At 47.2% G+C, this 26,276-nt stretch overlaps 1 protein-coding gene across 3 annotated transcripts in view; it reads right to left on the bottom strand.

Moving 5' to 3' along the window:
• Inpp5d (inositol polyphosphate-5-phosphatase D) overlaps window positions 1–26,276 on the bottom strand; it is a 103,841-nt gene that overhangs the window by 21,350 nt on the left and 56,215 nt on the right. For all 3 annotated transcript variants that reach the window (XM_021156170.3, XM_021156184.3, XM_021156176.2), the window contains exons 6-15: window positions 24,373–24,460; window positions 19,226–19,306; window positions 19,037–19,108; window positions 16,933–17,056; window positions 8,656–8,762; window positions 4,981–5,083; window positions 3,070–3,266; window positions 2,530–2,647; window positions 1,628–1,724; window positions 977–1,115 (exon numbers count right to left, since the gene is read on the bottom strand). In XM_021156170.3, the coding sequence (XP_021011829.1) occupies window positions 977–1,115; window positions 1,628–1,724; window positions 2,530–2,647; window positions 3,070–3,266; window positions 4,981–5,083; window positions 8,656–8,762; window positions 16,933–17,056; window positions 19,037–19,108; window positions 19,226–19,306; window positions 24,373–24,460 (1,126 nt within the window). The remainder of the gene's footprint in view (window positions 1–976; window positions 1,116–1,627; window positions 1,725–2,529; window positions 2,648–3,069; window positions 3,267–4,980; window positions 5,084–8,655; window positions 8,763–16,932; window positions 17,057–19,036; window positions 19,109–19,225; window positions 19,307–24,372; window positions 24,461–26,276) is intronic.

Below are 26,276 nucleotides of genomic sequence, written 5' to 3'. Positions count from 1 at the left end.
CACTGGCCTTGGGCTCCAGCAGTTCTCTCTTCTGTCTACTTCTCTGTGGCTTTGAGCCAGGCTCTGGGCTCCTGCCCTGGTGAGTGTGGAGCTGTGGCAGGCCTTCCTCAGGAGGCTTAGGATGGGAACTCTTCTCATGCTCCTACCTGCCTGCTCATTCCCAGGGAGGAAAGATGTCACATGGGGGTCCCTAGTGAGGAAGGCATGGTGAGCTGGCTGCAGAGCTGTGATGGTGGCTGGAAGCCCAAAGGGGACCGAGGGACATGGGTCATATGGAGAGATGCTTGGGATAAAGGGACAACTGAGGTCCAACCTCAGCTATGAGTGACGTGCAATCTCCTCTCAGCCGCTTCCCTAGCCTCTCTGTGTGCTTGGCTATAAAACAGGGTCAGCTCTTGCTTTGTTTCCTTTGTCCCTCCCAGGACTTGAGTGTGGGAATACATTAAAGTCCCTGCGTGGGAGGGAAGCAGGCTGCTAACTCTGATTTCTAGACAGAAGGGCACTCACTGTTCCACCCCACGCTGTCTCCTGCTTCAACTTTTATGAGCATGCAAAACAACTGTGTGGGTTCTAGACTCATCCTGTGGTCACATCTGTTGGTCCCTTTCCTGTAGGCAGGCAAGCAATGCCTTGGATCCACCAGTGACCTCATGGTTTGCTGAGATAAGTGAGCTGGCCCCCTAAGATGCCTGTGCTTCCTGACCAAGCCCAGCTGCTGCTGGCTGGCTGGATGACTGGAAAGACAGTGACAGTGACAAGGGGCAGCCATAGAAGTCCTGGGGCAAAGGAGGCACAAGCAGAAGGGAACTATGAAGAAAGGCAGAGGCTCCATGGCAGGAGCTGTATTGAGATCCTGCGAAGAGCTGCTGCCTTAGCCTGGTTCTGAGTGTTCACAGGTCTCTTTGATTTTCTGTCCACAGCTGACTCCTGAGAGCCTCTGTCCCCTATGGCTCGACCCAAGGTGGAGCCTCCTTACCCAAGTGGGCAGCTCCACACGGTAGTTGAGATCCCCAAGCCAGAAGAGGTGGGTGAAGCGGTGGGTGATGTTAAATGGGCTTAGCTTCTTGTCTCCCAGGGCCAGGAACCGCAGGATGTTCATATAGTTTTGATTTCTCCTAATTCAAGAAAACAAGGGCCATCTAGCACATCTAGCATGGGTACTGTCCTTGATCTGACAGTAGGAAGTCAGAGGCAACAGGTGGGAAACAGAGACTTAGACTCAAGCTCTGTCCCAGTGGTCACCTGAGTGTGCCTGGGAAACCCAACTGGAAACACAGAGTCTAGATTCCATGCAGGAATCTACCCATTAGGAAACAGATCAGCAAATGTACTAGCTGGCTATGGTCATGACAGAGGCATGTGCAAACAAAATGAGCTTTGAGCTATAGGATGCTCCTGAGTGGTATTTTCCTTTAGAAATGAACCAGGCTCAAAGGGGCCCACTAGGTTGATGACATCAGCATGTTTTCTGTCCTCCAGACAAGAGTCACATATACCTGAGGTCTCTACTATACTACAGTTGTCTTTGCTCAGACGGCAGAGGTCCAGAAGGTCCTGAGGCTGGGCAAGCATCAGGGTGTGCGAGGCTAAGGCTGTCTGGGTGCGTGGAGGGAATGGCTCCCATTACCTGAGCTTTTTTTCACTTCCAGAAGTCAAGTGGCTGTTGACGAACCCCAAGGAGGTTCCATTGAACATGAAGGACACTCCCACAGCTCCCTTGTTTCCTGAGGGAGGTAGAAAGAGAAGCAGCAGAATGTCAGTCAGGCAGGCTTGCCGAGGGGTCAGAGGCTGAGGTGAGGTAAAGGGCACTAAAGCTGTTAGCAAGGAGAAAGAGAAGCAGACAGAGGAAAGAGAGGAGAGTGGATAGGTCAGCGGGGGTGGGACATGCCAGTGACTGGCAGGTGGTGGCAGCCTTGTGATTTTCTACATAGGAGAGAGGAAGGAGAATGCTATCATCTGTTTCTGGCTATGGGGATGTTGGGGGCCATGACACTGAGCAGAGAGAGACAAGGAGGGGTGGAGCAGCCTGGAGCCTTGGGATTTGGGAGGTGCCTCCTCCCCCAACTGAGTGAATGAATGACTATCTACTCAGGATCCACTCCTGTGGGATCAAAAATGTTCACCACAGATACACACATGTACATGTACACCCACATAGACACAGAGAGAGAGAGACATACTCAGACACAAAAGCACATAAACACATACATACACCCCAAAATACGGACATACACAGGCACACACAAGTACACACACTTCTCCAAGTGGGATCCCTGGACTGGCTGGCACTATGTCACCTGAAAGCTTGTTAGAATGGAAACCAACTGAGACTTACTGAGACAGAACCCACATTTTAGCCAGATTGCCAGAGCTGGTATAGACCCTGGATGAGTTTTTGCAAGGAAAACCATCTGGATTTGCTAGAGACGAAGGGATCCCAGGACAGGACTCTCACGGTCTATCCTGGGACATTGCTAAGAGGAGGAAGAGGAGGAGCATGCACAGGAATGGATTTCCCTCTATGCTCACCCAGGGTGTTGGCGATGCCTGTCTTCACGGTGTCAGTGCAGATATGGCTGATCCGATTCTCATGCTCTGGCTTGGCAAGCACCACTATGCGAATGTTCCAGAGGGTGTGGATGGCAACCTGGTGGTGGTGGTGGGAGATGGTGTTGCAACACAGGACTGAGGTACACCTTTGGGACCCTGAACATCCCAAAGGGATGCACCCCGGTTCCACCCTGGGAGTAAGACACCCTGTCTGTATTTCCTAGCTTTCAGGGGGAACTTCCAACAATGCCTAGAAATGAGACAAAGCACCTCAGAGATGAGAACTGGGACTGAAAATGCATCTAGGAAGTAAATATTATTCTTTTAAGCAGGAATAGGGAAGATGGCGGACTCAGGACCCTATCAACTTATGAGGATGTCACCTCAGTGCACATCTGTGGCTCTGAAAGTGGGGTACCCCTGAGCAATCCTATACATCTTTGGAAGTATCCTGTCTGACTTCTGCAATGCTTGGAAGAGCCTGTTGTCTCCCCACCCCGGGCCTGGCCAGCTGCTCACTGTTTTAAAGGTCATGCTGGTGACTTCTTGCAGGGAGTGCCTGAGTAGCTCCAGCCACTCCTTCTCTCCAAGGGGGTCCTCCTGGGTGCCAATCACATAGATGTCATGGGGGATGTAGTCAGCAGAGTCGTCCCGTGTCTTTCCCTGCCCCTTGGAGAGAAACCAGGACGTGATCTTCTTGGGAGGGGGCGCATTACCTTCAACAGCAAAACCCAACACCGAGTGAGTCAAAGGCAGGTCAGGTCAAGGGCATTAGGGGGATTCAAAACAGGGGAAGAGGAGAATCACATAGTTACAAACATCACGGGGGGCAAATGCCCTAGATGGAGGACTCCATGCTGACACCACCTTACATGTTAGCTATGGGCAGAGCTCGGTGAGATCTTGTTGTAAAGATAACATTACATTTCAAAGGATGGAAAGCCTGGGAGATCCTCTCTGGAGCTCTGATCTAACTGAACAGGTTGCCAGACATGTCCTAGGCTCTAGGGTGGCAGTGAGACATGAAATCTGGCCCCGTTTGTCACTCAGGAGTTTACATTTTCAGTGGTGAGTGACATGTCCAGGATGGAGGCTTCTACGGTGCAGCCAGGAAACACCAAAGGCTTCCTGGAAGAAAGTTATAAGTCAGCTAAGAACTGAGATGACGAGGTGCTCAACAGAGAAACAGGAGGGGGAGGCAACTTGCCCCAGCTTCCGTTTTGAAAAATGAGTGGAAGCAGCTCCCTCAAGGAATGATGGGTAATCTACTTCTGGAGCTACCCTAAGTATGGGTAGATATTCTCCCCACACCCCGAGGAGATCTATCTATGTCCCTCGGCCAACAGAGAGACAAGAAGCCATAATGATCTCTGCCAAACTCTGCCCACCCCCCACACCCCCACACCCCCGCCGCCGCCGCCGCCTGAGGCTCTAAGCGAAACTCATAAGGAGACCTGCCATGCGCAGCAGGGTTCCTGCCTAGTGCCTCCATGTGACTTCTGCTGGAAGGGCGCCCCCATGTGTTTGCTGCTGGAAGGGCAGCAATGGAATAACCCCCGCCATGTTCAACCAAAAGAACTCTTCACAGACGGACAAGAGAACTAGAAAGGTCCTTGTGCCACATGCCTGAACACCTGAGGGTGAGTGCCTGAGGAGTTAATGATAGACTAAGATATCCATTAAATTTGAATTTCTGGTGGGTGGGTGATTTTTAGAATAAGTATGCCCCATACAATGGTTGTCTGAGATTCAGATTTAACTGGACATTTTTAAAATTTAATTCTAGCTCAATATATATCCCAAAACATTTAGTGTAATTGACAATTAGTATAATGTACTATTATATATATTTAGTATAATAATATGTGGTAATTGTTATATATAATATATATTTAGTCCAATATATATTTTGTACCTTAGCTGAGTACTTACACCAAATGATCATTTCACTTACATATTTACCATATGGAATATGCTACCATTATATTTAGCATACATATTTTGTTCATTTACTTTTAACTACACATATATGCTAAAAACTTATATATTATTTATATGGCATTTAAACTTAGGGCCACTAGGATCTATCCATCGATCCACTTACCCATCCATCCATCTACTCATCCACTGATGTCTCTATCCCTCCCCTCACTTCCTTCCTAGATAAGCAAGGACCAGACTTCTTTATTCCAGGCCTGGGGTCCCTTGGTAGACTGCAGAGTAAGCTACTTTGGCTACTTTTGGGGTGCACTAATCCTAAAGCCTATTTTACTTGTTCACCACCCTCTGACAAAGGTAGAATTCTCTAGAAAAGAGGTTGTATAGATGGGATTGAGAGATAGAGGTGCCCCCTTGTGCCACTTGCAGAAGCTGAGGCAGGAAGGTAGACCCAAGCAGAGCTGGCAGGACAGAGTGGGCACAGGGACCCACCCATGTTCCAAGTGCCAATGAAGATGGTGATCATGTCAGGCTCTGGCTGCTCCGAATGCTTGTTCTTCATCTGCTGCAGGAGTTGACAGAAGCCTTCTCTTTTCTGAGGGAGGAAGGACAGACACACTTAGCAGAACCTCCACCTCCCTGCACACTGGCCTCTACAAAGGATGTGGTCAGCTTAAAAAATACTGAGAGGTCTTTGTGTGTGTGTGTGTGTGTGTGTGTGTGTGTGTGTGTGTGTGTAAGTGAGAGAGGCAGCCACCCGGAGAGATGCATTCAAAGCTATGAGTATATGGCTTCTTGGACCCAGCTGTTCCACTGCAAGGTTATGATTTGAAGCAAAAAATGAGGAACTGCACCAAGATACATTAGAGCACTGGAGAATGTTCACAGGTAAGGGACTCACAAATAACTATATATATATAAAACTCTACAGAGTTTTAACATTATGGTGCAGAATTACTTTATCCACAGAGAGGTGGCCACAATACATCATTTTTATAAAAAGCCACTTGGCAAAATGGAATGTGTATCACCATTGCAATTAAAAAAAAAAAGTGTGGGGCATGGCCATGTTCGCCTGTAATTCCAGCACTTGGAAGGCTGAGGTAAGAAGACTGCCATGAGTTCAAGGCCAATCTGTGGTAAATAGTGAGCACCAGGCTAGACAGAACAATATTGCAAAAATCCTGTCTCACGAAAGCCCAAACCAAGGCAAACCATAAAAACAAACAACAACGACGACGATGATGATGGCAATAATCCCTTAAACCGACTGAAGGGGAAGTCAGAATCGGTTAGCAGTGAGGGCTGTGCTGCTTTTCTTTTAAACTTTTAACTATTTTGTTTGCAACTTTTTTTTTTATTCCTGTAAGACTGAATTACTTATTTGGTGAGAGAAATTGTAAAGAAACGGGGCCAGTACAATGGCTGCACAGTGAAGACAGACACTATGCAATGGAGTTCAATCCTCAGGACGCATATGGTAGAGAGGGAAGTAACGCCTGCAGGTTGTCCTCTGACCTCCACACATGCACTGAGGCACAGGCATGCCCCACCTCCAAATAAAATAATTTTTTTTTTAAATAAAACTAAGCAAAGGCCAAAGGGCATGCTAGGAAAAGGGCCTCCCTAATCTCTTACACTTATTTCTCCTATGTTCACAGCGGAGCATGAGACTTCTCTCTCTCTTAGTCTAGAGGGCTGTCGTCAATAGGGTGGCTGGCTTTAAATGAGAACACACAAAATTTCAAGCAGTCCTATGAATGCTTGACTCAGGAAATGGCACTATTTGGAGGTGTGGCTTTGTTGGGATAGGTGTGGCCTTATTGGAGGAAGTGCGTGAGCCTTAAGACCTTCATTCTAGCAGCCTGAAAACTTCTCCCAGTGGCCTTCAGATGAAGGTGTAGAAGTCTCAGCTCCTCCTGCACCATGCCTGCTTAGACACTACCATGTTCCTGCCTTGATGATAATGGACTGAACCTCTGAACCTGTAAGCCAGCCCCAATTAAATGTTGTCCTTACAAGAGTTGTCTTGGTCATGGTGTCTGTTCTCAGCAGTAAAACCCTAACTATGACAAAGTGCCAATATGAAAGGCCGGATGCCTCGTGTCCCTCACTGGTTTCAAAGTCAGCAATTTCATATGATTCAACCTCATCATTGCAAATATCACAGGGGCCCACTCTAAAGATACCAGCTCATCATGACACAACAAGAGCTTCTTTATTGAAACCTGCCTTTAACCAGCGATGGCTCAAGGGTCAGTGTCTCAACCCTACTGAGCTTGCAGCAATGGGACAGAAATAGCCAGTTTGGGACCTATGCTCCTGAAGCCTAGAATGCTGCCTAACCATGTGAACATTCTCTACTTTCTGTACTCTCTTGCCACTGTTCCCGTCAGCTCATGCCTGCCACTGTACCTTCATATTCCCTCCCACGATGAGTGAAAGTAGATGCCTTGGGAACCTGGTGGGGGTTACCTCTATGAGACTGTACTGGGAGCCTTCCCTTAGCTTGTCTCCTGTGTCTGACCCTGTGAGTCAGCCACACATACCAAGCTATGTGCCCTATCTTGTGGGACAGTTCACCATGCCAGGAAACTTGGTAATGTAGAACAGAAGACTCCAGAAACTCACACTTAAGATGGTAGGTGCCTCCCTGCTCCCTGCCAGATTCCTGGCCTGGAACACATACCATATTCCCCATGTTGTTCACATAGCCCAAAACAGACTTCTCTAAACTAATGAAGTAGGTACCTAGAGGCACTGAGAGTTTAGCCGATAAGCGTCCCTTCACCAACATTCCTTCTCGAAGAAGGTATCTAATCTCTGGTCCACCCAGAGAAGTTGGTAGGCAGCCATTTTCCATGACGAACAACCAATAACACTTTGGAAGCAAGGACTGTCTCTTTCATTGAGAACTGCCATGGGGAGCATGGGGAAGGCCTTCACCTACAGAGCCGCAGCTTAAGTCTCCCATAGAAAGTCCATCTGCACCCCTTTGTCGATAAGCTAACCCAGAGTTCCCATTCCCCTGGCCCCCGGCTAGTCCCAGTCCTCAGCCTGTGGGACCCTCCCTGAACTCTGCTTTCAATTCCTCGCAACTCAGCCACACACACCCAGCCCCCCTGTTCCCCCTCATCACGCTGTGTCGCCCATGAACCCCTGACACTTCATTACCGACTTCTCTGTGCAGTTCTCCAGAAGCAACTGGAGGCCCGGAAGTCAGGAAACCCCAACTTCAATCTCCCCTATCTTATATCGCATCTTCCTACCCCCGAACGGTGTCTTGGTGCATCCCTGAAGCCCAGCACCCAATGGCGGTAGCATGGGATAAGCACAGCCAAACTCCTGTGTTTTGCCTCCCTAAGTGGCATGTCCCACACCCCAGAGGTGGGGCAGCATGTGGACCCACACTATCTGTTCTTCTATCCACTTTTAGCGCCTCTGAGCGTGAACAGCAAGGCCTCTGTGTGGTAATCAGCCCATTTGAGGGGACTTCTGAGGTGAGCAATCAAGATGCAGAGACCACACATCTGGATCGGATGAAGCACATCCAGGGGTTTTCTCATGGTCCACAGTACCTCTTCCTCCAGGGATGGTGGAGGTATCTTACTTTGGCAGAGCAGGGCAGAGTTTAAAAACAGAAGTCACAGCCGGGCGTGGTGGCGCACGCCTTTAATCCCAGCACTCGGGAGGCAGAGGCAAGCGGATTTCTGAGTTCGAGGCCAGCCTGGTCTATAAAGTGAGTTCCAGGACAGCCAGGGCTACACAGAGAAACCCTGTCTCGAAAAACCAAAAAAAAAAAAAAAAAAAAAAAACAGAAGTCACAGGGAAGCACTGGTCAGGACTTAAATCCAGAGCTTACCCAAAGGGCTCCTAAATCTCACCAAGAGACACTGTTAATAAAGGCTTCCTGGCCAGCTCAGCACTGGGCCTGAGACAAGGAGTGTCTCCTTGTTCCTGGAAGATAGTACTTGTGATCCTGGGATGCTGGAACTCTGCAAGTCCCAGCTAGCCCAGAGCCTGGTTCTCACCTAGCTATGCTCAGCTTCCCAGGAATGAAAAGGTTGCTGTAGAATGGAGGGAATGATCGCCACCCCTGGCAGCACAGCACAGTCCTCAAGGCCCATGATCCTTTTCACCCCACATTAGATGTCTATTGTCACTTACCTTAGAGTCAGCAAAAACATATTCCTTCCTCAGGATTTTCTCCTTCTCTGTCTCCACCAAAATCACCAACTTGTTTAGAAACTTCTGGGACTTAATGAGCTGCAGGACTTCAGAAAAACAGAAGGTTATGGATTCATGCATGCGCTTCTTTATCCGCTATGTCCAACGTCCATTGCTCTCGAGGCGCCCAAGCCCCAATCTGACCGCCACATACCTGGGCTAAGCCCTGGGGGCTTATTTTAGAGTGTGGTACCCAGAACCAGCTAGAGTTAGCTTTGCTCCACACACCATGAGACAGACTGTCCATCCTTCTCTCCTTCTCCTTCCAGGCCACTTCGCCTCCCCATCTTTTCTCTGCCTTGCTTAATTTGTGAAAAATTCACAGAAAATTTGTAGCTTTCAATTTTTTTTTTTAGATCAAAAACTGAAGGGCTAGAGAGGCGGCTGAGCACTAGGAATACGCACTGCTCTTTCCGAGGACTCGAGTTCAATTCCTAGCACCCACGTCAGGCAGCTCACAACCACCTGGAACTCCAGCTCCAGGCGGCTCCTCTGGTCTCTTGGAGCACCTCACATACCCAGGCGCACACACACACATAATTAAAAATGACAAGGATAAAATTAAAAATGAATCAAATTATTCTTTAAGATTTGTTGTTGTTGGCAATAGTATCTTTCCACTCTGCTCCCTCCAATGTCCTGCCCCCTGAAGGCAACTAATTTCAAGGTTTTTAAAAAAAAGATATATTTATTTTATGTATACGAATACACTGTAGCTGTCAGACACACCGGAAGAGGGTGTCAGATCTCATTATGGATGGTTGTGAGCCACCATGTGGTTGCTGGGAATTGAACTCAGGACCTCTGGAAGAGCAGTCAGTGCTCTTTCTTAACCGCTGTGCCATCTCTCCAGCCCTAATTTCAAGTTTTTCAATGAACTCTTTTAACTTTATCTCATGTTTCTTAAAAAATAAAAACATATATAAAAGGCATGCATGACCACCTGGTTTATTGTTGTCTTTTAGCTACATAAACACTCAATGCTTATGTCACTGTGACCACGACAAGGCTCCTGACAGACCAGTCCTGGTTGTTCTTTTTCCTATGCAACTTAAAACGTTTTCCTGAGTTGGGCCCATGAGCCCTTCCCCTAGCTGAGAAACTATTGGCAGGTGACTGCTGGGGAGAAAAAGTCAAGTTTCTTAAGGATGTAGCTCCAGGTAGTGCGGGTCCCAGGGGATGGTCTCATACCCAGGAGCACATACCAATTTCTGTCTTAGTTAGGGTTTTACTGCTGTGAACAGACACCATGACCAAGGCAACTCTTATAAGGACAACATTTAACTGGGGCTGGCTTTCAGGTTCAGAGGTTACGTATATTATCACCTAAGGCAGGAACACGGCAGCAGCCAGGCAGGCATGGTGCAGGAGGATCGAGTTTTACATCTTCATCTGAAGGCTGCTAGCAGAATACTCACTTCCAAGCAGCTAGGAGTAGGGTATTAAAGCCACACCCACTGTGATGGTACTGACTCCAACAAAGCCACACCTCCTAATAGTGCCACTCCCTGGCCCAAGCATATACAAACCATCACATGGATCAGTGAGAGGACAGGAAGTTGGGAGGAGGGAGGGGGTGAGGGTGGGTCTGAGAGGAGTTAGAGGGAGGAGTATGGGGTGAGTATGGGCAGTATGAGAAAAGGCATATTTTATTAGTCTTTCCTGGGTTTATAACTATACCATGACCATGTTCTTTTCTTTTTTGGTGGTGCGGAGGGTCACACTGCATGCTAAGCTACCCTCCTAACCCCGTGCTATGTGCTTTCAGACTCCCCTCTCATTCCCCACATGACTAAGCACTAAGTGCTTTCCCACAGCCTCTAGGTCAGCTGACTCTGAGGCCTGTTGGAAACCTTCCTTCTTCAGCACCCTGGCATCCACTCCTTTGTCCCTCTTCTTGGACCCTTCTCTCTCTCATTCTGTCTCCCTCTCTCTTTGTTTACACCTTCATTCTGGTAACATCTCTAGTAGCTTTCCAAGATTTTCTAAAACATGTTTGATTTTTTTTTTTTTTTTTTTTTTTTTGGTTTTTCGAGACAGGGTTTCTCTGTATAGTCCTGGCTGTCCTGGAACTCACTTTGTAGACCAGGTTGGCCTCGAACTCAGAAATCCGCCTGCCTCTGCCTCCCGAGTGCTGGGACTAAAGGTGTGCGCCACCACGCCCCGGCTATGTTTGACTTTTAAATGAGCATATATTAACATATCTATTCATTGTAACCTCTTCATTCACTCTTTGATCATTCCATAGTTACTCTTTGTTTCTGTCCTGGTCCCTTTCTTCCCTAATTGTACCCTCTCACTCCTCCCCGCCCCCAGTTCCATCCATTTTTGGTAAACAGTATCATGTTGTTCTTTATGGCTGAGTAATACTCCTCCCATGATGTTCAGGACATTTTCTTCCTTCAGTGTTGGGCACCAAGGTCAGTTCCATAACTTGGCTATCACAAATGTTGCTCTGATAAACAGGGTGTGCCGCCATCACTGACATTGATCCCCTGTCAGTGTGGGACTGACAAAGACTTTTTCCCACTCTGTCTCTTCACTCTGCTAACTGTTTCCCTTGCTGGTCAGAGTTTTTTAATTCTATAAAATCCCATTTGTCATTTTTTGCTATTGGAGTGTTTTTGTTTTGTTTTGTTTGTTGTTGTTTTGTTTTGTTTTGAGAAGCCCTTCCCTGGAGCTAGGCCTACTGGCAGACGCCATAACCAGCACTTGGGAGGTAGAGGCAGGAGGAGGGGGAGTGAGTTCCTTGGCTACCACTTGCCTGACATGCATAGGTCCTTGGGTTTAATTCCTGTGATTACAAAACTAATTAGCTAAACAAACAAATAACCACTTTGAGCACCCTCCTCAAAGTCCCTGGTAGACTTGTCATGACTGACAGAGGTGGGGGCATTGAGTACCTCCATATGACTCTCGTGGGAAAGCTTCCAGACTCTAAGCACCAGGGACCCATTCTGCGTCCCGTGAGTCCTCTGAGAACCCATGGGAACTGGGAATCCCTAATGTATTCTGGATTCTACCTCAATCAGGAAGACCCTTGGCCTTTCCATAGAAGCCAGCGCTGTGAGGCTCCCACTGTTGGAGCTGCCTTCTCTGTGTGCTGAGCACTTGGGACACTCTCAACCCCGACACGCACACATGCATGCAGTGCGATGCTTTTCTGGATTCTTTGGTGAGCTTTTCTCTTTCCCCTCTTTTCTTTTACTAACACTTATTGGTATAAACTCCCTGGGCTGGTACATCAGTGTAGGAAAGCCTGCCGAGTCTGGTGGAGCCCGTCAGGAGACTGCGTGAGGAAACGCACCATCAAGACAAGCCTCAGCCTAGCCTGAACTGCATAATGGGTTTCAGGCAACCGAGGTAGCATTAGACTCTGGCTCAAAAACCCAAACCAAACCACCTTCTAAGAGCTTCCCTCAAGTTTTTACTTTCTGGTTGTTTTTATTTTATTTGGCAGTACTAGGGGCCCACATATGATTGATAAGCACTGGATAACAGAGATGTATCTCCAGCCCTTTAAAATTTTTACTTTGAAAATCTGTTTATTTCTTTTTGGATTTTTGAAACCCGGTTGTATGTTGCCACGGCTGGCTTGAATTCCTGATGCCCTGCCTTTAACCCTTGTACAGAACTCTTCTTTTTTTTGCTTCCCTCTATTAACTCAAAAATATTTTAAATTTAAAATTCTGTTTTGGGGCTGGAGAGGTGGCTCAGTGGTTAAGAGCACTGACTGCTCTTCCAGAGGTCCTGAGTTCAAATCCCAGCAACCACATGGTGGCTCACAACCACCCGTCATGAGATCTGATGCTCTCTTCTGTTGTGTCTGAAGATAGCGACAGTGTACTTATATTATAAATCTTAAAAAAAAATCTATTTTGTTTTGTTTGAGACTACATACATACATCTCTCTACATATTCCTGTCTTTGAATTCCCTATATAGACTAGCCCGTCCTCAAACTTACAGAGATCCCCCTGCCTCTGTCTCCCAAGAGCTGGGATTAAAGGGATTTCTGGCTTTGATTCAAATCTTTATTTTATGTGTACAGATGTTTGCCTGCACATATCTGTGAACTAAATGCACACAGAGCCCTTGGAGGTCAGAGGAGGGCATGTGGTCCCCTAGAACTGGGGTTACAGATGGCTGGGAGTTGTCATGTCATGTCTGTGCTGGAACCAAACCCGGGTCTCCTGAAAGAACGCCCAGTGCCCTTAGCTGCCGGGCCGTCTCTCCATAGGCTCATGTCCTTATTTCACTTTAATCTATGTAACTCATCCCATCGTGTATTTTGTCTTCTCATTCATTTTTGCCTGGTCCCACTCTTCCTTCATGGGTGCAAGCTCATAAGCATAAAGACACAAGATGAGACTTTTCCAGTTAAAGATAGGTTTCATAAAGAAGCCACATACACACACACACACACACACACACACACACACACTCAGCATTGGTCCTTTCCTGTGACACAAGAAGAAACACTGTGTACCCTCACTTGGAGTGTAGGCTGGGAGGCTCAGTGGTTAGGAGAGTATGTATCTCTTGTAGAGGACACCAGTTTGGTTGCCAGTTCCCATGACAAGCAGCTTACAACTGTAATTCCAGCTCTAGAGGATCCAAAGCCTCTTCTGGTCATTTGCATGTATCATTACATGGGTGAGCACACACAGGCAAGTGCATACACACATATGCACATGTATACACACACAAATGTAAATTTATAAAAATAAAAGTGCAAACTTCATTGGTGTTATGATTCCAGTCATGTACCATAACACTCAGTTTGTACTATTTTTCTTTTTCCTTCTTCCCTCCCTCCCTCCTCTCCTACCTCCCCTTCCTCCTTGTTTTTTTAATACAGGGTCTTTATTATGCAGCACTGGCTGGCCTGGGGCTCACTATGTAGATCACACTGGCCTTGAACTCACAGAGACCAGCCTGTTCTGCCTTCTGCGTGCTAGGATTAAAAGGCTGTACCACCATGTGTGGCCTAGCATTATTACTTTTAAAAGCATCTGGGAGAGTACAGTACAAGGCTGTCTGGGAGAGTACAGTACAACCTATGATTTTATTTAACATGTGCTCATTTGTATTTCCTGCTTTCCTAAAACCAATGAGATCTAGATTATGTAAGGAATGCAGTTACCCAGGATCAATGGGTATCAAGACTTGCCTTCGCTATAGAGCGAATTCAACCCTAGCATAGGAAACATGAGCCTCTGCCTTGAAACAAAACAAAACAACCAATGGAAAAAAAAACCCAAAATATCCATCCACAGAAAGCTGTACATAAACACCATGGCACCCAGGAGGCTCTGAAGCATGGGCATGCGGTGGAATGGGTAAATCTATGTAGCACGGGCAGTGCATCACACAGCCATCCCAGTAGCCAGAGCACCCAGCTAGCACCAAACCCTAGCTCTCAGAGCTTCTTGAGAGTTCAGTTTGTTCTAAGTAGCTGTCACCAGTGGCCCTGCTGCAGTGAATCTCTGGACTTATTTGCCCTGTACAAGCAGCATGCACTATTCTAAGCCAACGGCTTCTGGTATAGCCTTCCCGCTCAAACCATCAATCACTCCCCAACTAGACACAGTAAGGCAGAAAGAGCCCTGTCCTGATGATGTAAGCTCAGCTCTGTAATTTCCCTACAGCTTGCTACTCCAGAGTCCAGAGGCTGTCTTTCCTGCTTCCTCTCTTTACCTTCCACCCCCATTCCATTCTGTCCTCACAGAAACATGGGTAGGATAATTGTACCAATGACACACCTCCCGGCAGTGGTCAATTGCACCAAACACTCTCTCCATGCCAGGCATCACACATTTTGATATTCATTCTTTTAAGCCTTGTAGCAACATGCAACCGAGGACCAGAATGGGCACCAAAGCAAGTCACAGTGACTGAGCTGGGAACTCAGTTCTTGACTTCTAATACCTCCTGTGCTATTTTTACTGATGGAGCTGAGGACCCAGTACCCCAAAATATAGCACCCTGACAAGAAGGATGAGGAGGGAGAAAGGATTTTCTGGTCTTCCTCTAAGCTGGAGATAAAACCCTCATGTGACAAGTATGCTCTCTGTTCCCAAAGGGAAGGCATCTATTGCCAAGGACAAACAAGACTGAGAGGAGTCTGAGCTTACGGGCCTGGCCAAGCTCTTCCCATTGCCCTAAACTTAGCCCCCAGCCCCTCTCTGCTATCACTTTCTAGCTTCCTACCTTTCCCAAATCTGGCTGCAGCACTCTGCTTAGCCATCCTCCTGGTCCTGCTTTCCCTGTAAGGGTTTCCACGTCAGGAGACTTACATGTGATCAATCCATTCTCCTTTCTTTTGGTAATCTGTCCTGGCTTCTGCCACGAACTCAAAATGCAAGAGGAAAAAGAGCCCTTTTCTTCCCCAGTGCTGAGGTGTAGAATCAACAGGTCCCCTTTTAGCCCCTGCCTGGGCATTTTCTCACTCAGCTTAGAGGGGTGAGGAGATGGGCAAGTTGCTCTCCTAAGCATGCAATCTCCACCTGACATCTGTTGTCTTCATCCCCATTTTACAGATGGAGACTGGAGGCCCAGAGAGGGTAGGTTACACAGGTGGCAGGAGGTAGAACCTAAATTTGAAGGTGGGCTTGTCAAACCCCATATGGAGATGAGCATTCACCCAGGGCTACCCTCAGAACCACCTGCATCCATAACTCAACAGCACCAAGGTCTAGCCTAAAACTTCTTGCTTGGGAGTTTTTCCAAAGTCCTCTTCAGGAGGTTAGGTCGTTCAACATTCCCATTGCCCTCCTGTTCCATTCCACACTGCCCCCACACCTATTTCTGTCCTTTAAGATCCTGTCACTCCACCTTAGGCACTCTCTGGGAGACTTTCCCCTCAGGCACCTGTCCAACCGGTAGCTTTGAAACCTGGGTTCTCAGCTCACAAGCTCATTGCTTAAAAGGGCCAGCCTCCTCTGTCCATTCTCTCTTCCCAAAGGATCTTTACCTATCATGAGGTTCTGATTTCTTCAAAGCTTCTGAGTAGCTGAAACCACTGTATTGGTAGATTTAGCTGAGAATTATTCACCCTCAATGCACCAGCATACAAATTGCATGTGGGCAGGGACCATATGGGTGGCTTGCTTCTCTGGATGCTGCTCTGCCCACAGCAGCTTCTCCGCCAGCTGTCATGGGGAACTTTCCTGCTGTGTGTACAAATACTGGACAGTACAACAGACAGGAGAGCTGCAGTGGCTCAGCAGCGTCCATGACGAGAGCTGGTGGAATGGAAGCTGGGTGTTGGGCTGTCCCTTGTGTCGTTCAATCTCTCTCATCCCTGAGAACTGGAAACTGAGGCTCAGAGAGAGATGAGTCAAGGTCCCCCAGCTGCCAAGTGACAGAGCGGCGGTGTGAGTTTGGACCATTTAGACGCAGGCTTCATATACTTTAGCTCCACAGGGTTAGTGATTTGCTATGGGTGGTAACCCAGCAGCTCTGCCAGCAATACCATAAGTACAGGGCCTGTCCCAGCACAGTGAGGTAACTGCATGCTTGCAGGGAAGCGAAGGACAGTCACACAGATCCATGAAATCACCGTGTATACACAGGACTCCTATGGGGCAGTTGTGACAAATAAATTTATAATCTCATTTTCAGGGGTGGTAAGGAGTGCCCTTGTGTCAGGAAAAGACTTCCATAGGCAGGGAGAGGCTTGGGGAGCACCCATGGACAGGGACTACCCTGTAAAGGGGGTGGGACTGGCTTTTGCTGACAGTCACTGAGGTGGTTTGAATGAGAATGGCTCCCATAGACTCATATATTTGAATGTTTGGTTTTCAACTGCTGGAACTGTTTAGGAAGGATTGGGAGGTGTGGCCTTGTTGGGGGAGATGTGGCACTGGGGGCGGGGCTTTGTGATTTCAGAAGCTGACGGCATTTCTAGTTTGCCCTCTTTGCTTTATGCTTGTGAACCAAGACGTAGTTTCTCAGCTACTGATCCAGCGCCACACTCACCTGTCTGGTACCATGCTCCCATTGTGATGGTCATGGACTCTAACCTCCTGGAGCTGTGAGTCCCACATCAAACACTTTATTTTGTAAGTGGTCTTGGTCATGGTGTTTTGTCATAGCAATAGAAAAGTAACTAAGACAGTCGCTGTTGACATCTAGTCACTGGTCATTCATAAGAGCTCTCACACGGGAACCAGAACATGGGGTGTGTGTTGCAGGGTTGGGGTGGGTGGCTTACTTTTTTTGTGGCTGTAGAACTTGTCCTCAGAACCATCCTTGGACTTCTTAACGATCAGTTTCCCAGACTCAACGTCCACTTTGAGATGCATTTTCTGAGGAATGCCCAGGGACTCTGACTTCACCTTCAGAGCGTAAGATATGCAGTCAGTGGCTGGCTTTGGTAATGCCAACTCTGATTTATCTACATGGCTGGGGAACCCTGGGTATATGTCCCGGGTGAGGCTATCTGGCTTGCTATTCCCAGGCCTTTCCCACCCTGGCCTGATAACACCCCTATATTCCATAGCATGCTGGAAAAATGGCTGGCACCTCGACTGAGCCCAGCTCGCCCATGTGTAACCCAGCTGCTCCACCAACAGATCTGGTGGAGGAAACAGATGAACTGTTGGGAAATGGTTCATTCACTGATGAATTTGACAACACTTATTAATCTGATGTGTCATCTACTTCTGGAAAGAATCTTAGCAATAGATTCACACTCTGGGGCCTTGTTACAACCGCTAATTGAACATCGACTGGTAATAATTAGAAATAAGATTCCTACGCAGACATGTTTAGAAAATGAAAAATCTAAGCTGGGTGTGGTGGAAGTTTTAGGTAGACTCAAGAGGAGGCTATTTGGGGGTCCTATCCCATGAAAACAAAAATAAAAACAAACAAAAAAGCCCCCCTAAAGCCAGGAGCAATAGAGAAGTCAGGCAAGATGGTTTTGTGGGAAAAAGGAATCTGCCACCAAGCCTGGTGACCTGGAGTCAATCTTTTGGGACCCACATGGTAGGAGAGATCCACTCTTGCAAGCTGTCATTTTCCTTCCTATTCTCTCTCTCTCTCTCTCTCTCTCTCTCACTCACTCAGCACACACACGATAGATAGACAGACAGACAGATAGATAGATGATAGATAAATGTGAAATTAAAAAAAAAAAACAAGGTGGTAAGAAGAAATGGAAATCTGCTTTTTTGTGAGACTCCTCTCAGGGATGAAGAGGGCTTTGGGGTGGGCAGTGGGATGTCTCATAAAGGCAGGACCAACTTGGGCTGGAAGTACAAGAATCATGGGGGTCCATTAAGAAAAATACACCTGGGCTGGCGAGATGGCTCAGTGGGTAAGAGCACTGACTGCTCTTCCAGAGGTCCTGAGTTCAAATCCCAGCAACCACACGGTGGCTCACAACCATCTGTAATGAGATCTGGCGCCCTCTTCTGGTTTATCTGAAGTCAGCTACAGTGTACTTATATATAATAATAAATAAACCTTTGAAAGAAAGAGAGAAAGAGAGAAAGAGAAAGAGAAAGAAAGAACCATCATTCTAGGTCTCCACCTAAGCCAGTCATTTTTAAGGAAATCATAAGAATTTTTTTCTCCCCCAAAAACCAAGAAACAAAAAACTATAAAGCTGGGCGGTGGTGGCGCACGCCTTTAATCCCAGCACTCGGGAGGCAGAGACAGGCGGATTTCTGAGTTCAAGGCCAGCCTGGTCTACAAAGTGAGTTCCAGGACAGCCAGGGCTACACAGAGAAACCCTGTCTCGAAAAAACAAACAAACAAAAAAACCAAAACAAAAAGAATTGTTTTCTCTCACTGTCCCTGTATCAGACACTATTTTATAGGCAACATGTGGCCCTCAGTTTGATGTCACTTCTTTCTTTCTTTCTTTCTTTCTTTTTTTTTTAAGATTTATTTATTTATTATATGTAAGTACACTGTAGCTGTCTTCAGACACTCCAGAAGAGGGCGCCAGAACTCGTTACAGATGGTTGTGAGCCACCATGTGGTTGCTGGGATTTGAACTCTGGACCTTCAGAAGAGCAGTCGGGTGCTCTTACCCACTGAGCCATCTCACCAGCCCGATGTCACTTCTTTCTATTTTAAGGGGGTTCATACCATCTTGGACCAATGGGGAGCTCTTTCTTTGCAGCCTCCCATGAAGGGTAATTCACTGATGCATCTAGGCAGCGATTTTAATGTTTATCCACTGCCCCAGCGAGGTGGCTTCCCTGACTACTATTCTCTACCATTGAGTTTCTTGCTCCTCACAGCCCAAGTCAAAAGCACTCTCTTCACAAGAACCAATGGCCAAATACTGCTCCAGAGTCACTCACCTCAAAGGTGACCGGAGGGATAAGGGAACGCCTGTTGGTAGATTCTGAGCCCTCATGCAGCAAGGACTTGACCTGTGGACAGCAGGAATATCAGAGAGTCATAGGAATGCAGAACCTGGGACTTGGACACTCAGTGCAAATAGGGGACTACAGAGAAATCAGGAGCCGCTACAGGACACCTGTGAGTACCTTATCTTCAATGGAAGAGAGCAGACTTGTCAATTGGCTGAGTTTGGCAACCATGGTGATAGGACTGGCCTCTCCGGGCACCTGGGTAATGAAAATGAGAACAAGGTCTGTCTGAGGGTGAGCTGTGGGGTGGGCACTGGATACCTTCCTTGTTGGTCCTCTTTCCATCTTCTACCTTCCAGTACCTATCACCCTGTCTGTAGACAAGGACATGATGGGGTGTGTATGTATGTGCACCCCAAATTCCTCATGGCCAAAAAACTAGATCTTCACTTCTTCCCTCTAAATCCACCTCACCCACAATGCTTCTCACCCCACCTACACAGTCCTTAAAATCTCTGGGGCCGTCCTCGATCATCACCTTCCCGCCCTCCTACATCGCCTGAGCTGCTGATGTTCTTGTTCGCCTTCCAAAATATACCCATCCCCACAGCTTAAAACCCTCACTGGTCTCTTCCCACGGCAGGCTGAACCACAGGCAAGCTCCAAAGCCTGTCTCTGGAGGTGCTACAGGCTTAGATGCTCTACTCTGAGCCATTTTCCTCCTCACTTTCTGGTCTTCCTCCAGCTACCCTTGCTGAGGAGTACCCAGAGGCTTGGGTTTCATCTGGGAAGGACGCTCTGCCATCTAGATCTCAGATCCCATCAAGAGCTGCTCCCCGACTACCGCAGCTCAGACAAGCCCTTCGTTGTCTCTGTCAAATCACCCTGCAGTGGTCTGTATCATTTGTGAGTTGTGTGTAAAATTCCCCTGATAGAATGTGGACTCCATGACAGTTGAAACCACCATACTGTGTTCAGTGTTTTAACCCTGGTGTTTGGCCAATAAAGATACTTAAAGGACCTGTTTGGTGGAGATTACAGCTCAGAACCCTATAGTTACTTGTCTAAAGACAAATAGCTAATAAATTGCTAAACCAGACTGGGACTGGTACCCACATATGCTGGACCTGACTCCAACCATATATTTATAGATTTATGCAAGGCTGAAGCATGGGCTGCATGAGTGAAGGTCCCAAGTACAATCGCAAGCAACGAAGAAAGAAAGGTCAAAACAAAGCTAGACTCTACAATATCTACCTTACCATGGGCATGCTTTCCTGCTGGAGAGGTGGAGCTAACCAGCTAACCACCCTTACCTAAGGATGTAAGATGAACAAACTTGAAGTGTATATAACTAACTTGAACAGTAGCCCTTTATCCCAGCCCTTGCTTATGCATGGGCTTACAGGCCTGTACTGTCAAACACGGCCTTGGCTACACTGTTGAAAGGGTTTTGCAGGCCCGACCCAGGGCACCTGCCCTCCCTTGGCCAGCAACTATTTTGACTGTTGTGTTTCTTTTGAACCTCTCTAGCAGCACTTCTCTGCACTCCCCAAGGAAAGGGGCTCTACAGCGGCAAGAGTCAGTGCCCTTTCAAGATGCCAGGCATACTGGGCATATCTGTTCCTTTTCTCCTCGTGTAGGGTAGGAAATTACTACATGACAAGGGAAGGAAGAACTCTGGAGATGTCACTCTGAACTCAGGCCTGGGGCCAGTTTTCTTTCCTCTACCCCTTGTAGCAGGTCAGCCCCCTGGACTGTGAGATCTGAAGGCCTATCAAGATAAGACATTCTTGGGGGACTAACAGATAGCTTAGTGGTTAAGAGCACTTTCCAGTTTTCCAGAGGACTTGAGTTCAGTTCGCAACACCCACTGGACAGCTTACAACTGCCTGGAACTCCGGTTTCTGGGGGTCCAAAACCCTCTCCGGAGTTCTGTGGACATCTGCACACATTATACTCTGTCTGTCTGTCTGTCTGTCTGTCTTTCTCTCTCCAAACAAGGAGAGCTGCATGTGGTGGTGCATGCTTTTATTTCCAGCACTGAGGAAGCAGAGGCAGGAGGATCTCTGTGAGTTTAAAAAAAGAAAAGAGAGAGAGAGAGAGAGAAAACAATATTCTCTGCTTTATGGGAAGTTAGGAAATGAGACCTGAATTTTACTACTGGTAGAGGTTGCCACTCTGTTCTGTGTCATACTGCCCCTTGGACTTACCCTGGCCACTGCAGGCCCAACTCTGGAGACCTGGTCTCTCTCCTCACCTACTTCAAAGACTTGGGGTATCCTCTTCCATTCAAGCCACTTGAACGCTGGTGTCTGGCAGCATCTGTGGTGCCTGCACTACATTTGCTTTTACTTTCTTAGAAATTAACCCATCCTTCACTTCAAAGGCAGCAAAGAGCCAGTTTCCCCGGGCTGATGCATATTTTTAGTTGTATAAATAGAACACAAATACATTTTCCCTGTGAAATCTTTGTGGGAGACCAAAATAGGCCACCTCTAAATATTCTTCTCTGGCATATTTTGAGATGGCTATTCAGAGCAACCTTAGATAGAAACAGCTCTGAGAAGCTGTCCTTTTGTAAAACAGATTATATCCAGCTCCATGAGTCAGTCAAAGGTGGTGGAGACGAGGGTCTCTGTCTGCCCTCTCCTCCTCTGACTTTTCTGGCACTAAGCAAGTTCATGTGCCCAGGACCCTTAGAGCAGGAAGACACTAGTGTGGCACGTCACCTATTTGGTTTCCCTCTTTACTTTTTTTTTTTTTTTTTTTAAATCAGAATCTTGCTATGTTGTCCATACTGGCCTAGAATTTCTGGGTTCAAGTAATCCCCCTGCCTCAGTCTTCTGAAGGAGCAGGATTGCAGCAGGTACTACCTCATACATTGACATCTATTGACGAGGCTGCTAGAAAGACAACCTATCCTTCCAGGAAATTTCCTTCCTCACACCTCCAAGAGCTGCATGGTCACTCCAATATGCTAGGCTCTAAGCCCCTGTCTACTCCTTTTGCCTCAGGGTGGTTTTGAAGTTGTCATCACAGGGGTTTTCTCTGTGTTGCACGGTTGTGTGACACACCCACTTGTGTACATAACCCACTGTCAGTTTGCTCAAGCTCCTTGGTGGGCCCAAGCTCTCCCAGCCCACTGGCTACATGCTGGTGGGTTGACATCCTCCTGGCTTGGACCCTCATCCTCACATGGCTCTGCAACATGTTGTCTCCACGCAGCAAGTGGGAGCTGGAAGCTCATTCTACAGCAGAGACCCAGGCAGAATCCTGGGCCTTACTTGATTGTGCCACATTTTGCCATCTTTGGCCATGCAGCAGATTTCCTGTCTCTGTTTTCAGGGACACAACATCAGTACCTACCCTCACTGATGCCTCTCGGTGCCCATGTAGTCCCTGAGACAGCTCCCCACACAGAGGAACACTTGAAGGGTGCAGTCAGCTTTTCTTTTTTTCTTTCTGATTCTTCTCTTATACAATACATCCCAACTGCCGTCTCTCTTCCTTTCATTCCTCCCAACCATCCCCCACCTCCCCTCTCTCCCAGATCTACTCTATCCCCATTTCCCTTCAGAAAACAGCACCCATCTTTTCTACACAGATCTCCTGCCCTTCAGAAAATCTGTCTCCACTCTCACCAGCGAGGAATGGAGTCCTATGAACGTCCCTGTTCCTCCCAACATCAAAATTACCAGAGGTAGTCAGCATTTCTCCTGATAAGCAAAAGAGGAGTTGGACAGCACTTCCTGGTACCCATGGGGCAGGTGAATATCTTTCCTCATGTATATGGTCTATTTCCTACCTAATGTCTGAGAGCAGCTTGATGTATAGCCTTCCCCCCATTCAGAGACTAGGGTAAAGGAGCTGGGGGGCGGGGGGCGGGGAGGCTCAACTGAAAATGTGCCTGCCATGCGAACATGGGAACCTGAGTTTGGAGCTTCCGCATCCAGGAAAAACTGGGCTTGGTGGCAGGTGTCCCGAACTCCAGCACTGGGAGTGGAAGTGGGTTAGGGATGGAATGAGGATTTGACCTTAAAATGCATCAGCTGGCCAGCCAATGTGAATCTAGATGAGCTCCAGGTTCTGTGAGTCTAGATGCTATCTCAGAAGACAAAGTAGAGGACCAGTAAGATGGCTCTTAGGTAAAGGTTACAGCCCAGGCCTGGGGGCTGGAGTGTGGTCCTGGAACTCAAGTGACAGAAGGAGAGAACTGACTCCTGCAAGTCTACTTTCATACCTGTGCTGTTACATGCTCATGAGTGGATGCATGCGTACAATGAAACAAACAAACAAATAAACAAATAATACAATGTAATAAAAAGGGTAAGATGAGAAGAGAGCAGCTGACATTGGCCTCTGGCTTTCACATGCAAGTATGCGTACATGCGTATATACATATATTCATATATAAGTACCAAACACAGGAGCGCACTCAGCACTCCCCTTCCACACACAATAGGCATAAGCCAGATGTGTTGGCTCAGGCCTATAATCCTAGCACTTTGGAGGCTAAGGCAGAAAATGGTGAGCTGGAGGCCAACTTCCCCAAATCAACGGCATACATTTACAGCAGGTGTTGTTGGTGTTTTTGGAGAATTCTGCTCTCTGACCCCTAGACCATGTTGTTCTCTCTCTCTTTCCTTCTTTCTTTCTTTCTTTCTTTCTTTCTTTCTTTCTTTTTTTTTTTTTTTTTTTGGTTTTTCGAGACAGGGTTTCTCTGTATAGAGAAACCTGTGTAGCCCTGGCTGTCCTTGAACTCAGAAATCCGCCTGCCTCTGCCTCCCAAGTGCTGGGATTAAAGGCGTGTGCCACCACACCCTGGCTACAAGTTCTCGCTTTTAACAATGCCATAACATAAGGATCTAGGTCCCTTCCCTTATTTGATTTTAAATTTACTGAAGGCACTAAAAAAAATATAGCTAGATCTATGCTTCATTCGGCCCTTATCTCCTGCCCCCGCTGTGAGCAGCTATGGAGGAGGGGCACCACCATCTTGCAGTCCCAGGGATTAAGTGTCTGAAGAACCCTCATGTTTTCCTTGCCTTTCCGTTTCTGAGGAGAAATGATGGGAATGGCCCTGCTCGCCTCCTCCTCCAACACCAGGCAATTTGTCTGATGGGTGAAACTGTCTGAAGTCAGGAGCTGATGCCAGGAAATGCCTTCACAAAAGGGCATGGAGTCTATCCTCACCATCCACCGTGTCCCCCACCCCACCCTGATGTTTATATTAGACTAGCCAACGTGAGGAGGCGGTGCGTCTGTCTGCCTTCAGAGTCCCTCCTATAGCAATTGCATCTTTCCAAATCCAAACCCCTTACCTGAGGTCGTGGGCGAAGGCCTGGGGACAGCTGTTGGTCAAACAACCTCTGCAGAGACTCCAGGGATGGCAGAGTCCGGATGACTTCCCTGGGAGCAGAGGTTCAAGGTGAAGTTCAACTACTAGTGGGAACTAGAAACACTCCAGGCAATTCAGGTCCTAACAGCAGATAGGCCACACCCCAGTGGTGAATCCTGTAACCCTTCCCTGAAGGACAAGCCCGGGCAAAGATCAGTCGGCCTGTCAGCCTGGCCCAGACCCCGACCCTTTTCAATCTGTATCCGAGCATAATCCATTTAGCACTGTGTAGCCTGTAGAATCTGTTTTCAATCTGGAAACGCAAACTGCTATAAAATTACTTAGGAGCATGCTTCTTAACCTTCAGTGTTTGTAGGACACACACACAGATGCAAATGCATGGGTTTCACGAAGATTTGGTCTGGAGAGCCAAATATTTTATTCATTTACTTATTTATGTGTGTGTGTGGTGTGTGTGTGTGTGTGTATGTATGTGGGTGATGTGTGTGTGGTGTGTGTGTGTGTGTGGTGTGTGTGTATGTGTGTGTGTATGTGGTGTGTGTGGTGTGTGGATGTGTGTGTATGTATGTGTGTGCACATGCACGTAGGGGTTTGAGGTTGACATTAGGTGTCTTTCTCCATCACACTTTATGTTATGAAGGTAGGGTTTCTTGATGAACCCAGAGCTGGCCGGTTCAGCTAGTCTGTCCAGCCCAGATCACTTCTGGGATTCTAAGTCTCCAGGGATTCCCTGTCTTTGCTTCCAGCACGCATGCTAGTATCATAGGCAAGCCACCACGTCCAGCCAGCCTTTATATGGTAATTGGGGATCTGAACCCTGGTCCTTAGGCTTGTGCAGCTAGAACTTTGCCCACTGAGCCATCCCCCCCAGCCTCCTGGAAGCACATTGAAAACTTGCAACAATGAAATGTTACTCATTAGCAGATTAAGCATATATATATATATATATATATATATACATATATACATATATGTATACATATATGTGTGTGTATATATATGTATATATATGTATATAATACAAGATAGGAATTTGAGTGGGTAGAGGGGATTTGGGAGGAGTTGGGGGGGGAGTATGGGGCATGTGGTGATTTAAATACAGTAGTCACATAGGAAATTCTTTTTAAAATGATAAAGGAAGCTGGAAGTGATGGCTGATGCCGTTAAATCCCAGCACTCAGGAGGCAGAGGCAGAGACAGATCTCCAAGTTCCAGGACAGCCAGGACCACACAGAGAAACCCAGTCTTGGGGGTAGGGGAAAGATAAAATAAAAAATTCAAATTTGGGGTGCTGGGTGGGGTTCCCTGTGTTCAGATTCAGCGCTCCTGGCAGCTAAGGAGTGTCAAGCCTGTTGATAGTTTCAGAATTAGTTTTTATGGATTCTCTATTTCTCTTTCTGTTATTGTCAGAGAGCCTTTAAAGCATAGTGGGGAATTTTAAGTTTGGGTTTTCATTCATATACATATATGAATATATATCCACAAAACAAAACAAAACAAAAAACTGTCCTTGCTTTTACATATTTAACATTGTAAAGTTTTCAAAATAAGCTGCCAAGAGATATTCCCAAATCAATGTCTAGAAGTTTGGGTTACTCTGAGATCTTTGCTATTATAAATAGTGTTCTGAACACAGTTGTTCCTATAGCCTTTCCTTTCTTATTTCCAATTATAAAACTGGGAGAGTCATGACTGAGGCTTTATTCCAACATTAACACGCCTGGTGACAGCACTGGTGGCCAGGCTGCCGGTGCTGCTACACATCTTGACTGCCTTCTGAATGGTCTCCCTCTGCCCCTCCCCCAGGGTCTCATGGGGCCCAGGCCAGCCTCATGCTTGATATGTAGCTTTGGATGACCTTGAGTT

This window comes from Mus caroli, unplaced genomic scaffold (genome assembly GCF_978045245.1).
Source record: "Mus caroli unplaced genomic scaffold, Mus_caroli_1 scaffold_1, whole genome shotgun sequence".
NCBI lineage: Eukaryota > Metazoa > Chordata > Mammalia > Rodentia > Muridae > Mus > Mus caroli.
The sequence above is the reverse complement of the archived record's forward strand: the minus strand, read 5'-3'. Positions and strand labels throughout refer to the sequence as shown.